This window comes from Scyliorhinus canicula, chromosome 1, assembly GCF_902713615.1.
Source record: "Scyliorhinus canicula chromosome 1, sScyCan1.1, whole genome shotgun sequence".
Taxonomy (NCBI): Eukaryota; Metazoa; Chordata; class Chondrichthyes; order Carcharhiniformes; family Scyliorhinidae; genus Scyliorhinus; species Scyliorhinus canicula.
In genome coordinates, this window is record NC_052146.1 from 35,434,910 (window position 1) to 35,447,091 (window position 12,182).

The 12,182-nt window shown below is 45.8% G+C and overlaps 1 protein-coding gene across 1 annotated transcript in view; it reads right to left on the reverse strand.

Annotated features, from left to right (window-relative positions):
* Positions 1–12,182, reverse strand: part of gas2l1 (growth arrest-specific 2 like 1) — a 67,412-nt gene that overhangs the window by 14,788 nt on the left and 40,442 nt on the right. Inside the window, exons 2-4 of the mRNA XM_038783291.1 lie at positions 11,157–11,264; positions 7,310–7,406; positions 628–997 (exon numbers count right to left, since the gene is read on the reverse strand). Coding sequence (XP_038639219.1) covers positions 628–997; positions 7,310–7,406; positions 11,157–11,264 — 575 coding nt within the window. The remainder of the gene's footprint in view (positions 1–627; positions 998–7,309; positions 7,407–11,156; positions 11,265–12,182) is intronic.

Below are 12,182 nucleotides of genomic sequence, written 5' to 3' on the forward strand. Positions count from 1 at the left end.
TTCGCTCATCCTATAAGCCACAGACTGCCATCCATAATGAACATATTCAAAAGGTTCATAAGCACGTTGTAGTAAACGTATTGTACTAACCGTTCACCACTGTACTGCATTGTATCACACTGTTGCCCATGTGGGCTCCACCCATGCACCATTGTACTGTACTACACGGAATGTATCATGTTGGTGCCGTTGTGGGCTCCGCCCCCTTGAGGGGAGTTATAAAGAGCAGCTGCCCTGTAGGCGGCTCACTTGCAGAGCAGTCGCAGACAGGCACTAGTTAAATAAAGGGGTATGCCTTGAAGAGCATCTTAAATGATAATAAGAAGTTGCTAGAGGGTAGGGAGGCAATTGGAGAGCTTGGGTGCTGGGTTGCTGAAGACATCGCTGACAATGTTGGAGCCATTACAATTGGGGAGGCACAAGAGGCCAGAATTAGCAATGCTCAAAAAACTCAAGTGGATTACCTGGCTGGAAGGGGTTAGAGATTTTCAAATAAGGGAGAAGAATTTTAAAATTTAGATAGAACTAAACCAAGAGAAAGGGTAGGTCACTATATTTAATAGTTATGTGGGCTTCAAATTTTAGAAGAATCATAGATGTACAATAAAATGTAAATAAAAGAGTTACCTCCCAGGGCTTGAAGGTCTTGGTTTTGACGGATCGTATGATTGGGAAGGTCTTCCTGCAAGCCCGCTTAGTGACTGCGTGGAGCGTTTGTTTACCTCCACTGGTCTACGAGCTGGGTTGATAGATGCATTCTGGTGTCTTGCCGTTGGGTTTTTGCTCTCTGTGTTAGTTGGGCCGATTGGTGTTTGTTTCATAGGTGCCAACTCTGTTGCAGATGGTGTCCTACTGTCCATTTGAACATAATTTTCATGCATTTTCTGAGTGCTTGAGCCTTCAGGATAGTGCCCCGGTCCAGGACTTGGTGTTCTAGAGGTACGTGGACTGGTGCTCAGGCCGGTCTTTGCATGCCTTGATGCTGCCGGGCGGTGTACTGTCAAAATTAAGGGTATGTATATGAATTATGCAATTGTATACATCATAGAAAGTTGAAGGTAGGAGGCCTGTTAGATACGTGCTGGAATAGTCAAGAATAAAAGTAACAAAGGCATGAAAATTATAATTTGAAGCACAGGAAAGTGGCATTTGGCTCAAATGGTTCAAACTAGTGTTTATGCTTTACGCGAATAACCTTCCATCTTTGCAGTTCCAGGGCAAAGCGTAGGGGTAAGTTGTTATTCAGCAATAGAGAGAAAGAAAAAAAAAGAGATTTCTGTTCAACTGTTCCTTGCACAACCCAGGACTGGAGTGGTTAATTTTGATACTTTTAACTACTTCTTCAGCAAGATCAGTTGCCCGTGTGGAGTTTGCACATTCTCCCCATGTCTGTGTGGGTTTCATCCCCACAACCCAAAGATGTTCAGGGTAGGTGGATTAGCCATGCTAAAAAATTGTTGCCTTAATTGGAAAAAACGAATTGGGTATTCTAAATTAAAAACAAAGAACTTCTTTAGCAAGACCAGCAAATATGGCACAGGCAAGGATGTGAACTCAGAATCTTGGGTGCCTTTAGGGCTCAGAGCAGGTGTCTTTGGGGCTGAAATTAAACCTTAACCAGAGTGTAAAACTAGGTGATGTTCACTTCGACCTACATCATTGATAAGGAAGGAAGACACTTCGATCTACATCATTGGTAAGGAAGGAAGACACTTCGATCTACATCATTGGTAAGGAAGACTGGGTCATTTATCTAAACAGACAATCAACCCGTTAATTGTGCACCTCCAAGGGCAGCACGGTGGCGCAGTGGTTAGCCCTGCTGCCTCACGGCACCGAGGTCCCAGGTTCGATCCCGGCTCTGGGTCACTCCCCTTGTGGAGTTTGCATATTCTACCCACGTTTGCGTGGGTTTCGTCTCCACAACCCAAAGATGTGCAGGCTAGGTGGATTGGCCACGCTAAATTGCCCCTTAATTGGAAAAATGAATTGGGTACTCTAATTATTTTTTAAAAAAATTTAAATTGTGCACCTCCATTGAAGTGGAATTTCACCCTTTGTCTCGATCATTATGATGGCACTGACTACATGCATTGTATCGAACAGCAGAAACTAGCTTATGTTTCAAGGACACAACACAATATTGACAAGATAGGTGGTCATGTGGTCTCGCGCACTGGAGTACTCTGTAATCGATGTGTTATCCTCCATGCAAGAGGATATGCATTTTTAGAACGTTTAACAACTGTGATGACCTGATCAATGCACTAATAATAATCTTTATTGTCACATGTAGGCTTACATTAACAGTGCAATGAAGTTACTGTGAAAAGCCCTGAGACGCCACATTCCAGCGTCTGCTCGGGTACACAGAGGGAGAATTCAGAATGTCCAATTCACCTCACAGCAAGTCTTTCGGGACTTGTGAGAGGAAACTGGAGCACCCAAAGGAAACCCACGCAGATACAGGGAGAACGTGCAAACTCCACATAGACAGTGACCCAGCTGGGAATCGAACCTGGGACCCTGGGGCTGTGAAGTCACAGTGCTAACCACTGTACTATTAGAGGTGGCAAGAAGCACGCAGCGATAAATCATACCTGCGTAGCACTGAACACGATTCTGGACTTTAAGGATTTTCTAATTTGCTTCTGCACTTGTGTATCCCCCTAAGTTCAGCACAAAGCAGCAGAGAAGAGTCTTTGCCTCTGGAGCAGTCAGTTATGTACGGCTGAAAACTCAAGGGAAGCAACTGTTCCTCCATTGTTAATACCGAGGATGGAAACCACCTCACTCTGAACACATTCTTTCTGGCTCACTTGGGTTGGGCACAGCTCAGCTTTGAGTCAGGCACCAGCTACCAGGACACAGCCCAGAATAGTTCATGGTAAGCTGCCAAGACTGCAATCTCTTTCATTTGCACTTGTATTTTAATGCAAGCTTGCTCACCCATGAGAATTTGGCAACACTAACTTCTTAGAAGTGTCAGTTCCCTACATGCAGGAGTGGGACGTTGCAATAAAGGTTTTTCCGACCTCCCCAGTAGCATGTATCTCGGTGATAGGGTTAGAGGATTGGTCGTCTCGGTGATTTATGGGAGGATTTTGGAGGAAGATACTGGCTAGGATTCTGCAATATGGTGGCTACGTGTTGATTGATGCCGGCATAAACACCAGAGTGTTTCACGCTGGCGTAACGGGCCTCCTGGCCCATCATGGTGCCGGAGTGCTCCACGCAGCGCTGGCGCCGATGCGCTGCCCTGCACTGCCGATCGCGGGTCTGGCTGTCGTGGAGACCCCCCCCCTCACGGAGTCTGATCCCCCCCGCCCCCCCCCGACCAGGACGGCCACCATGGGCCGCGGGTCTGAACTCCCGGCGGGTGGAACCATGTTAGAACCACGCCGATGGGAACTTGGCCGGTCGACCATGGAGAATCGCCGACTGGCACCGCATCAGCCGCGCACTCGCAACTGGCGGCGATTCTCTGGTTGCTGGAGGATTGCGTCCCGGCGTCGCGGGCCATCTCGGCGTCAACTCCGATTCTCCAAGCTGGCGCAGGCCCGGAGAATCCCGAATGTCTCCGGAGAGGGTTATGGTCAAGTGGGAGGAGGAGTTGTTGATGGTGCAGGTGCGGAAGGATTGGAGTTGGATTTTGTTTATTGTCACGTGTACCTAGGTACAGTGAAAAGTATTTTGCAGCGAACAACTCAACAGATCATTAAGTACAGAGAGCAGGTTGGGCAGAGAGGGGGAAAGAGGCCAAGACTCCAGCCCTCCCACATCTGGGCAAGTTAGCAAAGGAGGACGTGAGCGAGCCAGTGAAGGGTAAGTGAAGAGGGAAGCCATATAATTGTGTGCAATAGTAATAAAAATGCTTCTGTAAATGGTTCTCCATGTCCTGCAGCTCTCGAGTGTCTGCAGATCGTATGCAGCTGTAAAGTTCAGAAAGTCTGGCCACCTCTATGCACTCAATGTCTGTCGCCCATAGTTTACCTTCCTGGCTGTACATCTGGGCTGGGGTGAGGAGTGGTGATGAGGAAGTGGTTGAAGAAAACAAAACAGCAAATTAGGACAAAAAAACAGAGAAAGGCATTCAGAGTTAAAACAAATTAACCCAATGGTCTAACAAATAAAGGTATTAGCCAGCATCGAGACCAGGGTAATACGAAGTTCTATTATTAAGAGGTATTGGGTTACATCTTAGCTGTTGCAGCAATCTGCAACTCCAGGCCAAGAGGAGGGATGACTCAGATCGCATCCCTGATCACAGGCCAGTGACCATTGCAAGGACAGAAACATGTTTAGTTACAATACTCTCCTTAGCCTGATAGATCACTGGCCCTCTCCATCTCGGTTCAACATGAGAAATGGTTATGTAACTGAGGCAGTAACTGAACTGCCAGGAGTCATGGAACAAAGCCAACACGTTCAGGTGAGAGGGTGGAGCAATGGAAAATTCAATTTAATAAAAATGAACAATTAATAGCTCACAATGCTTTCACAATTGCAGTACTACTTGGATTGAAATATCTTCAAAAACATTTTTACTGTTTTCACAAGAGAATATCACTCTAGGGCCAAGGCCTTTGTTTCTAAACGTGCGTCAAGTTATGAAACGGGCAGTTCGACTGTTTCTGTCTCCAAGAATTCCAAGTGAAGAAGCCAAGGCTGCGCGCCCAGGCCCCAGGACAAGTAGAAGCTTAATTACAGGAAATCGCTTGTCAAACCCGATGAGTAATTTGAGTCGAGCTATTCTAGACAGGGGTACACAACCTGGGGATCTCGATCGCCTTTTCACCCAACACCCACACACTTCCTGCAGCAGTCGCTAGATGATTTATCAGGATTGGAAAACCTGGCTGATTTTTCTCTTTCTAATCAAGGCACTTTGGGGTCGAGAATTGAACCCGCGCTGCTAGCGTCGTTGTGCATTACAAGCCAGCTGTTTAGCCCACTGTGCTAAACCGGTAAAGAAGGCTATGTTGATGGGGTTAGATAAAAGGGTTAAGAGGTTTGTGTGGATTATAAACAATGAAATGAGATGGACCTTTTGGGCTAAAAAGGCCAGTTACCGTGTTATAAATACTCTAGTTCTGACGATAGAGCAACAACATGAGGTGTTCTTCAACGCTATCAATATTGATTTATAAAATTAGACCCTTGGAAAAACAGTGGATCCCAGTTGTTTTTTAAAAAATATATCTAGAGTACCCAATTTGATTTTTCCAATTAAGGGACAATTTAGCATGACCACTCCGTCTACCCTGTACATCTGTGTTGGGAGGGTGAGACCCACGCAGACACATGGAGAAGTGCAAACACCACATGGACAGTAACCCGGGACCAGGATCGAACTAGAGTCCTCGGCGCCTTGAGGCAGCAGTGCTAAACACTGCGCTACCGTTCCGCCCCAGGATCCCAATTGTTATTAGTGGTCTGAAGGTTTCCAAATGAACAAATTGCGCTTACATAGTACCATTAACATTGGAAGGCATGGGCACAGAGTCTCGCTGTATGCGGACGACCTGCTTCTGTATGTTTTAGATCCAATTGAGGGAATGGAAGAAATCATGGGACTTTTAGGGGAATTCGGCCGGTTTTCAGGGTATAAGCTTAATATGGGGAAGAGCGAGATGTTTGTGGTCCAGGCGAGTAGTCAGGAGAGGTGACTGGGGGAAACTGCCGTTTGGATTGGCAAGGGGCAGTTTCAGGTACCTAGGTATCCAAGTGGCGTGGCATTGGGACCAGCTACATAATTTAAATTGGTCGGTTGGTGGATCAGATTAAAGATGATTTCCGGAGATGGGATGCGCTCCCGTTGTCTATAGCTGGTAGAGACCAAATGGTGAAAATGACAGTCCTCCCGAGATTCCTGTTTGTATTTCAATGTCTCCCCATCTTCATTGCATGGTCTTTTTAAAGTGGGTCAATAAAGTTATAGCGGGCTTTGTATTGGGAGGTGGGGGGGGGGGGGGGGGGGGGGGGGGGGAGGAGTCCCCGCGAGTGAGGAGGGTAATGCTCGAGTGGAGTCGGGGAGAGGGAGGACTGGCGCTGTCGAACTTCAGCAATTATTACTGGGCGGCTAACATAGCCATGATTAGGAAGTGGCTGGTGGGGGGGGGGTTTGCCCCGGGGAGAATGGATTGGGGGGGGGGGGGTCCCCAATGTGGCGGGGATTGAGAGGATGAAGGACTTTTTATAAAGGGGAGCTTTCCGAATACGAGGGCGCTGGAGGAGAAGTTTGCATTGGCGGGGGAAACGAATTTCAATATCTGCACCTGCGTAGACAGGTACCAGCCTTCTCACTTCTGCCGCTAAGGGGGTTCAGGACAGGGTAGTTTCCAGAGGATGGAGAGGTGAGAGGAGCGTTTCTGACATTTATAAGGAACTTCTGGGATCAGAGGAGGCGCAGACTCAGAAGCTGAAGCGAAATTGGGAGAAGGAGCTGGGGGGAGAGATAGAGGAGGGCCTTTGGGCGGACGCGTTGAGTAGAGTCAACCCAACCGCAACTTGTGCCAGACTCGGCCTGATTCAATTCAAGGTCATTCACCGGGCTCACATGACAGTGGCCCAGATGAGCAGTTTCTTTGGGGTGGAAGATAGGTGTGCAAAATGCGCGGGAGGACTAGCGAACCATGTCCACATGTTCTGGGCATGTCCAAGGCTAAGGGGATTTTGGCAGGGGTTTGCTGACGTCATGTCCAAGGTATTAAAAACAAGGGTGGCATTGAGTCCAGAGGGGGCGATTTTCGGGGTGTTGCAGGATCCGGGAATCCAGGAGGAGAAAGACGTTCTGGCCTTTGCTTGCCTGGTAGCCCGGAGGCGGATATTACTAGCATGGCCCCCGAAGTCGGAGACCTGGCTATCGGACATGGTTAGCTTTCTCTGGCTGGAGAAAATTAAGTTTGCCTTGGAGGTGGCAACCGTTCATCGACTTCTTTGCGGAGAATTAATCCTCAGCAGAAGTGGGGGGGGGGGGGGGGGGGGTTAGGTCAGCGTAGATTAGGGGGTTAATTAATGGTGGGACCTGTGGCGGAGGGAGGTGGTATTTGCACTATGTTTATATTTTTATGTACATAGTTTATATTGCTACTGTTACAATGCCAAAAAATACCTCAATAAAATGTTTATTTAAAAAAATATTGGAAGGCATAAAAGAGTTTGACAAATTTTGCATTCAAAGTAATAGTAAACAAAATGCTGACAAAAACATCAGCTGACTATAGTTACTAACAGGAACTAACGAGGTTTGAAAAAGAAACACGGCGAGATGAGAGGAAGTGGAATCTATCTCGCGGTGCACACTTACAAAACGAAGAGCATCTACAGGGATCGTGTTTGTTCAGGTAATGTTCAAGTGTATCCCACCCTCCTCCGACACGCACCATCACATGATTTCTAAGAACCTGCAGAAATGAAGCAACATGATTGATGTGTGTTGGTACGCAAATGGTTTCTAAACATTCAGATAAGCAGTAATTTGCTTTCTTTATAAATTTAGAGTGCCCAATTTTTTTCCCACAATTAAAGGGCAATTTAGCGTGGCCAATCCACCTATCCTTCACATCTTTGGGTTGTGGGGGCGAGACCCACACCGACACGGGGAGAATGTGCAAGCTCCACACGGACAGTGACCCGGAGCCGGGATCGAACCCGGGTCCTCAGCTCCATGAGGCAGCAGTGCTAACTACTGCACCGCCGTGCCGCCCAGCAGTGCTTTTCTTTAAGTCCTGAGATTTCATAAGTGAGATTGATAGATTGTAGGGTCAAGATCACCTAGAAAAGGGACAAAATAGGCATGCACCTCATTAAGCAAATGATAGTAGGTAGATAGTCATTTGATAGGAGGTAGATAGTCATTTCATACATTTACCATCCTTTAGGCTTCCTGAGCAAACTTGTACTTTTAGTGTTATCCATACAAATATAAAGATATAGCACTGTGTAATGGCTGGAGGATTGGTGACCAAACCCATCACGTGCCTAGCATGAGCAAATTACTCTGGAATTCCAGAATCATAGATTACTCTAGTTTCCTGTGCCCATTCACACCATGGCCTGTTTTGTGTTTCACATCTTCTAGGGACAGTTTGAACTCTTCAGGAGTAACAAGCCTTTCCTCTGACCCCAACCTCTTGATGGTCTTTAGCCCTAGCTAAAACTGACCTTGATGTCCATTTCCTAGGTCATTCCATCGATCAGTTCAACAGCAATGACCAAGGATACATTATTTATTGTTGAACTCTGCTGATTTTGCAATTTGCACTCAAGCAATGGGTTGAAACTCATTTCATGCATTTTTTTTCTTTACTGGGAGAAGATCTGAACCGAGTTCAAACTCGGACGTGAGCTGAAAGGCAAGTATGAGAATTCACTCTCCCACCTTGTTCCTATCAACTCAACTGCTCCCAACCCCACCTAATACTGTAGTTCACCGCACCGCCCTGTTCCTCATCCATCATCCTTGCCACCCAAGTTCGACAAATCTCTGTAATTTGATTTACTTCTGCTTCTTTCCCCTCAGTAACACAAATGTGATTTTGTGTCAATGCTGCATCTTATCTGCAGTGCACACATATTAGCAGTGAAATTAAAACATCAGGAAGATAAAACAAGACCATATCCATTAACACCAAGATTTTATTAATAGTGAATTGAATAAATAGTGAAATAGGAAGAATGGACAAGGTCAAAGGAGTGAATGATAACGGTGGTATTTTCTCTGCTTAAAATGTAAGCCTGACTAATATTTATTTCCTTTAGCTTTCCCAACTTGGAGCTGCAGTTCACACAAAAAAAACATATCTGCAATTGCATTCTGAGAGAAATAGGGAGCTAAATTAAACAAAGGAACAGTCTACCCTCACAGCCCATCTCTTTGACAACACATTATGCTTTGGAATAGACTCAAAGCGAAGTATCAAAAAATTGTTTTCTCTTCAACGCAGCTCTTTGATTCTGTAACCCATAAGAATAATATCTAATGGACGTAATCCCCCTCTCTCCAAATTCCCTGGGTCCACCAAGAGGTCCAGATGTCTCACCCATTGTTAACAACTATTTTCACCATCAACTCTGAGCTGTACGATAATCATAGGTTTATTACCCACCCAAGCTTATTTAGTTTTCCGTTACATTAAAATTGTATTTAGTTTCTGAACCACCATTTATCTACAACATTTTTATCTAAGACTAAAAGTTATATTCTAAAACATATAAATTATGAACTAGATCGTCACAATGCGCTGAATGAAGATGTGATATGATGTCAACCACTCTGACGTAATCAGTTACCGTCACAGAAACAGTGGTGATCGCATCTAAATAACTGTGCAGATGAAGCCCACTCAATCCATTATGACCCAAGCAAGTACCTTGAACTCCCCTATTCTTTTCCCATAGCTTTGAAAATGTATTCCTCCTTCAAGCATTTACTTAGCCAATTCACTTTTGGAAGTTACTTTTGAATCTGCTTTCAGGTAGCGTGCTCCAGATCATTTAAAAAGTAACAAATGGTATTGACATTTTGCTGCTTTGCAGCCCATGGGTGGAATTCAACAGAAAAAATTCTAAGTTCATTTGTGTGGGGGGGGGGGGGGGGGGGGTTGTGTGTGTGTGTTCCAGGAAGTTTCCCTCCGGCTCTGCCGGTGAGTTCCCCACTGTTATCAAACGACACGTAGTCGCTCTTTTAGGCCCTGGGGAGTTTTTCACCAGTTTAGCCCACACTTTGAATTTTGTTTAGCACCAGGGAGCTGAACTCAGATCAGGCGCCATTTTGAAAAGGTACCCCAATCTCCATATATGAGCTTGTGGGCCCCCCACAACCCCCATCCATGGGAAATGTCACTCCCCACACATGGGCACAACCCCCCCACCCCAAGTGAGAGCATGCTCCCCAGAGAGTGCACCCTACCTCCAGGATTGCATCCCCCCCTCAACCTCCCCAGAGGCCCTTACTTAACTGCCATGCATCCCTGCCCACCCCACCCCACCCCTTTAATGGACATGGCCCCCTTTGGGCCCTGATCCTTAGCAGTGCCACAGTGGCACCTGGTCACCCTTGCACTGCCACCCTGGCAGTGCTCCTGCTAGCTTGATAATGCCATCTGTGCACCTTGGCAGTGCCAAGGCAAAGTGCCTGCATTCCATGGGGAGGGGTAGGGAGCCACCATGCACTATTGCTGACTGCCCAGGGGCCTCAGATGGCCGGTGGATCCCGGTAAGAGTGCCTAAGTAGGTTTAAAACCTACTTAGATTGGTCACACCTCTTTTGGGTGTGCTTCAGATTCTGCTGCCACGCAGGACTTGGGTAGATCCAGCAAGGTGAAGGCTGCCAGGAAGCCCGCAAGAGGACTCTCCCGCGATCTACCCGTCGCATTGTGCTCTCGCTCGAGCGCAATATGGCCACAAAATCACGCCCAATGAATTTGATTCCCTATCAGTAACGATTTTGTGCAGAACACAAACTATTTGTATTTTCTAAGTTCAAACATGTCTCAAGTTTGCAAATCTTTTTAGAAAAACATTTGGGGACGTTCAATGGGTGGCTGTTACGGGTCCATTGAAAGATGAACGGTCGCTTCCCTCCTGGCACAGGGAGCTTAGTCACCCTGCTGAGTAGCAGAGTCTTGGAGAGACACAGAAAATGGCTGAAGCAACATTTGTTGGGAAATAGAGGCTCCCCCACAAACAAGTATTCTAAAAATGATTGCCTTTGTGCTTGTTGGGCGTCTTGAACTGAGATTATATTGCAAAATTGACAGAGTCAACCTTTGACTGCCTTTTGTTGCAAAACAAGCTAAGACAAAGTCCGCTGATAAATATCTTTAAATGTTTTTTCATGTGTTGAAGTTAGAATGCACATTCTGCTCCTTGTTATAGTTTTCAGTGTGTTGAGAGTGCAAATTCTCCCTTCCTTCCAATCCTAAATATGTGCCATTTTTACTAATTCTTAACATCCACCTCCCTCAGTGAATAATAGTTTGGCATTATCCACTCTAGGGAGGAAAATTATAATATTTTGACCATCATTGCTGTATAAATTTACAGACTTTGTGTAGTATTGTTACATGCAGTTCCTTCAGGGAGTGCACTTGTGGTCGTTTATTACAACTTTTAAGTACAAAATTGAAATGGTTATAGCATAAAGCTCTTACTCTGATGAAGATCAGTGTGCTGGTCTCACCGACTTTATATTTACCCTCAGATACTTTTGTCATGGGGAACTGAGATGGACAGGTGCAGTAGCCAAGGATCTCACGGACCTGAGAGAGAGGGAGAGAGAAGAACTAGTAATCAAATTAATAAATGCAATTTACCCATTTACATCGAGTGACTCTAATCTTCACGCTGCACTCCTGTATTGTAAAAACCAACAACATCAAGATCTCCTAATTTTCTTTTTAAACACCAATAAAAACATCCTTCACTTATAATGGGTCTTTTCTTACATCATGATGGTATAACCCACATTCTCCGCAACAAGTAATGCGAACAATCTTGCACTCAGTTCCCACCATGTAAAGAATGAAGCCTGAAGGTATTCTGCAGCTCTGTCCATAAGAGAAAAGTAATAATATAAAAACTAAGCTCTTCACATTGCAAAGACCCATTCACAGTAGAAATTAATAGAAAAGTGCTGATGGCATGACGGTGCAGTGGTTAGCACTGCTGCCTCATGCCACCAAGGATCTGGGTTCGATCCTGGCCCCGGGTCACTATCCGTGTGGAGTTTGCACATTCTCCCCAGTATCTGCTTCAAAAGATAAGCACGGTAGGTGGAGTGGCCACGCTAAATTGCCCCTTAATAAAATAAAGAAAAAGGCAAGTTAAGTTTCCTAGCCCAGCAACTGTCCAGTCTTAGTCTGCCCTAGGTGGCTAAGAGGAAAATAAGGAGTGCTTCCTGCACCAGAGAGCTCTTGTGCAGTTCCCAGCAATGAGCGAAGAACAATGTGGGCATGAGCTACAAAATAAGTGCTCGACTGCTCTTTCAGCAGAGGTGATCTGGTGAACAGATGGTGGCAGTAGGATGTGGGGTGGGGGTTGGTTTGGGGCAGTGCGATTATGGGTGAAGATCACGTAAAGAGAACTAGGGGGGAGGAAAGTCAGCATTATAACCTACCAAAAAAAAAGGAAAAATTAAGCCAATTCAGCATGGACTGTTGCACTTATACTGATGACCA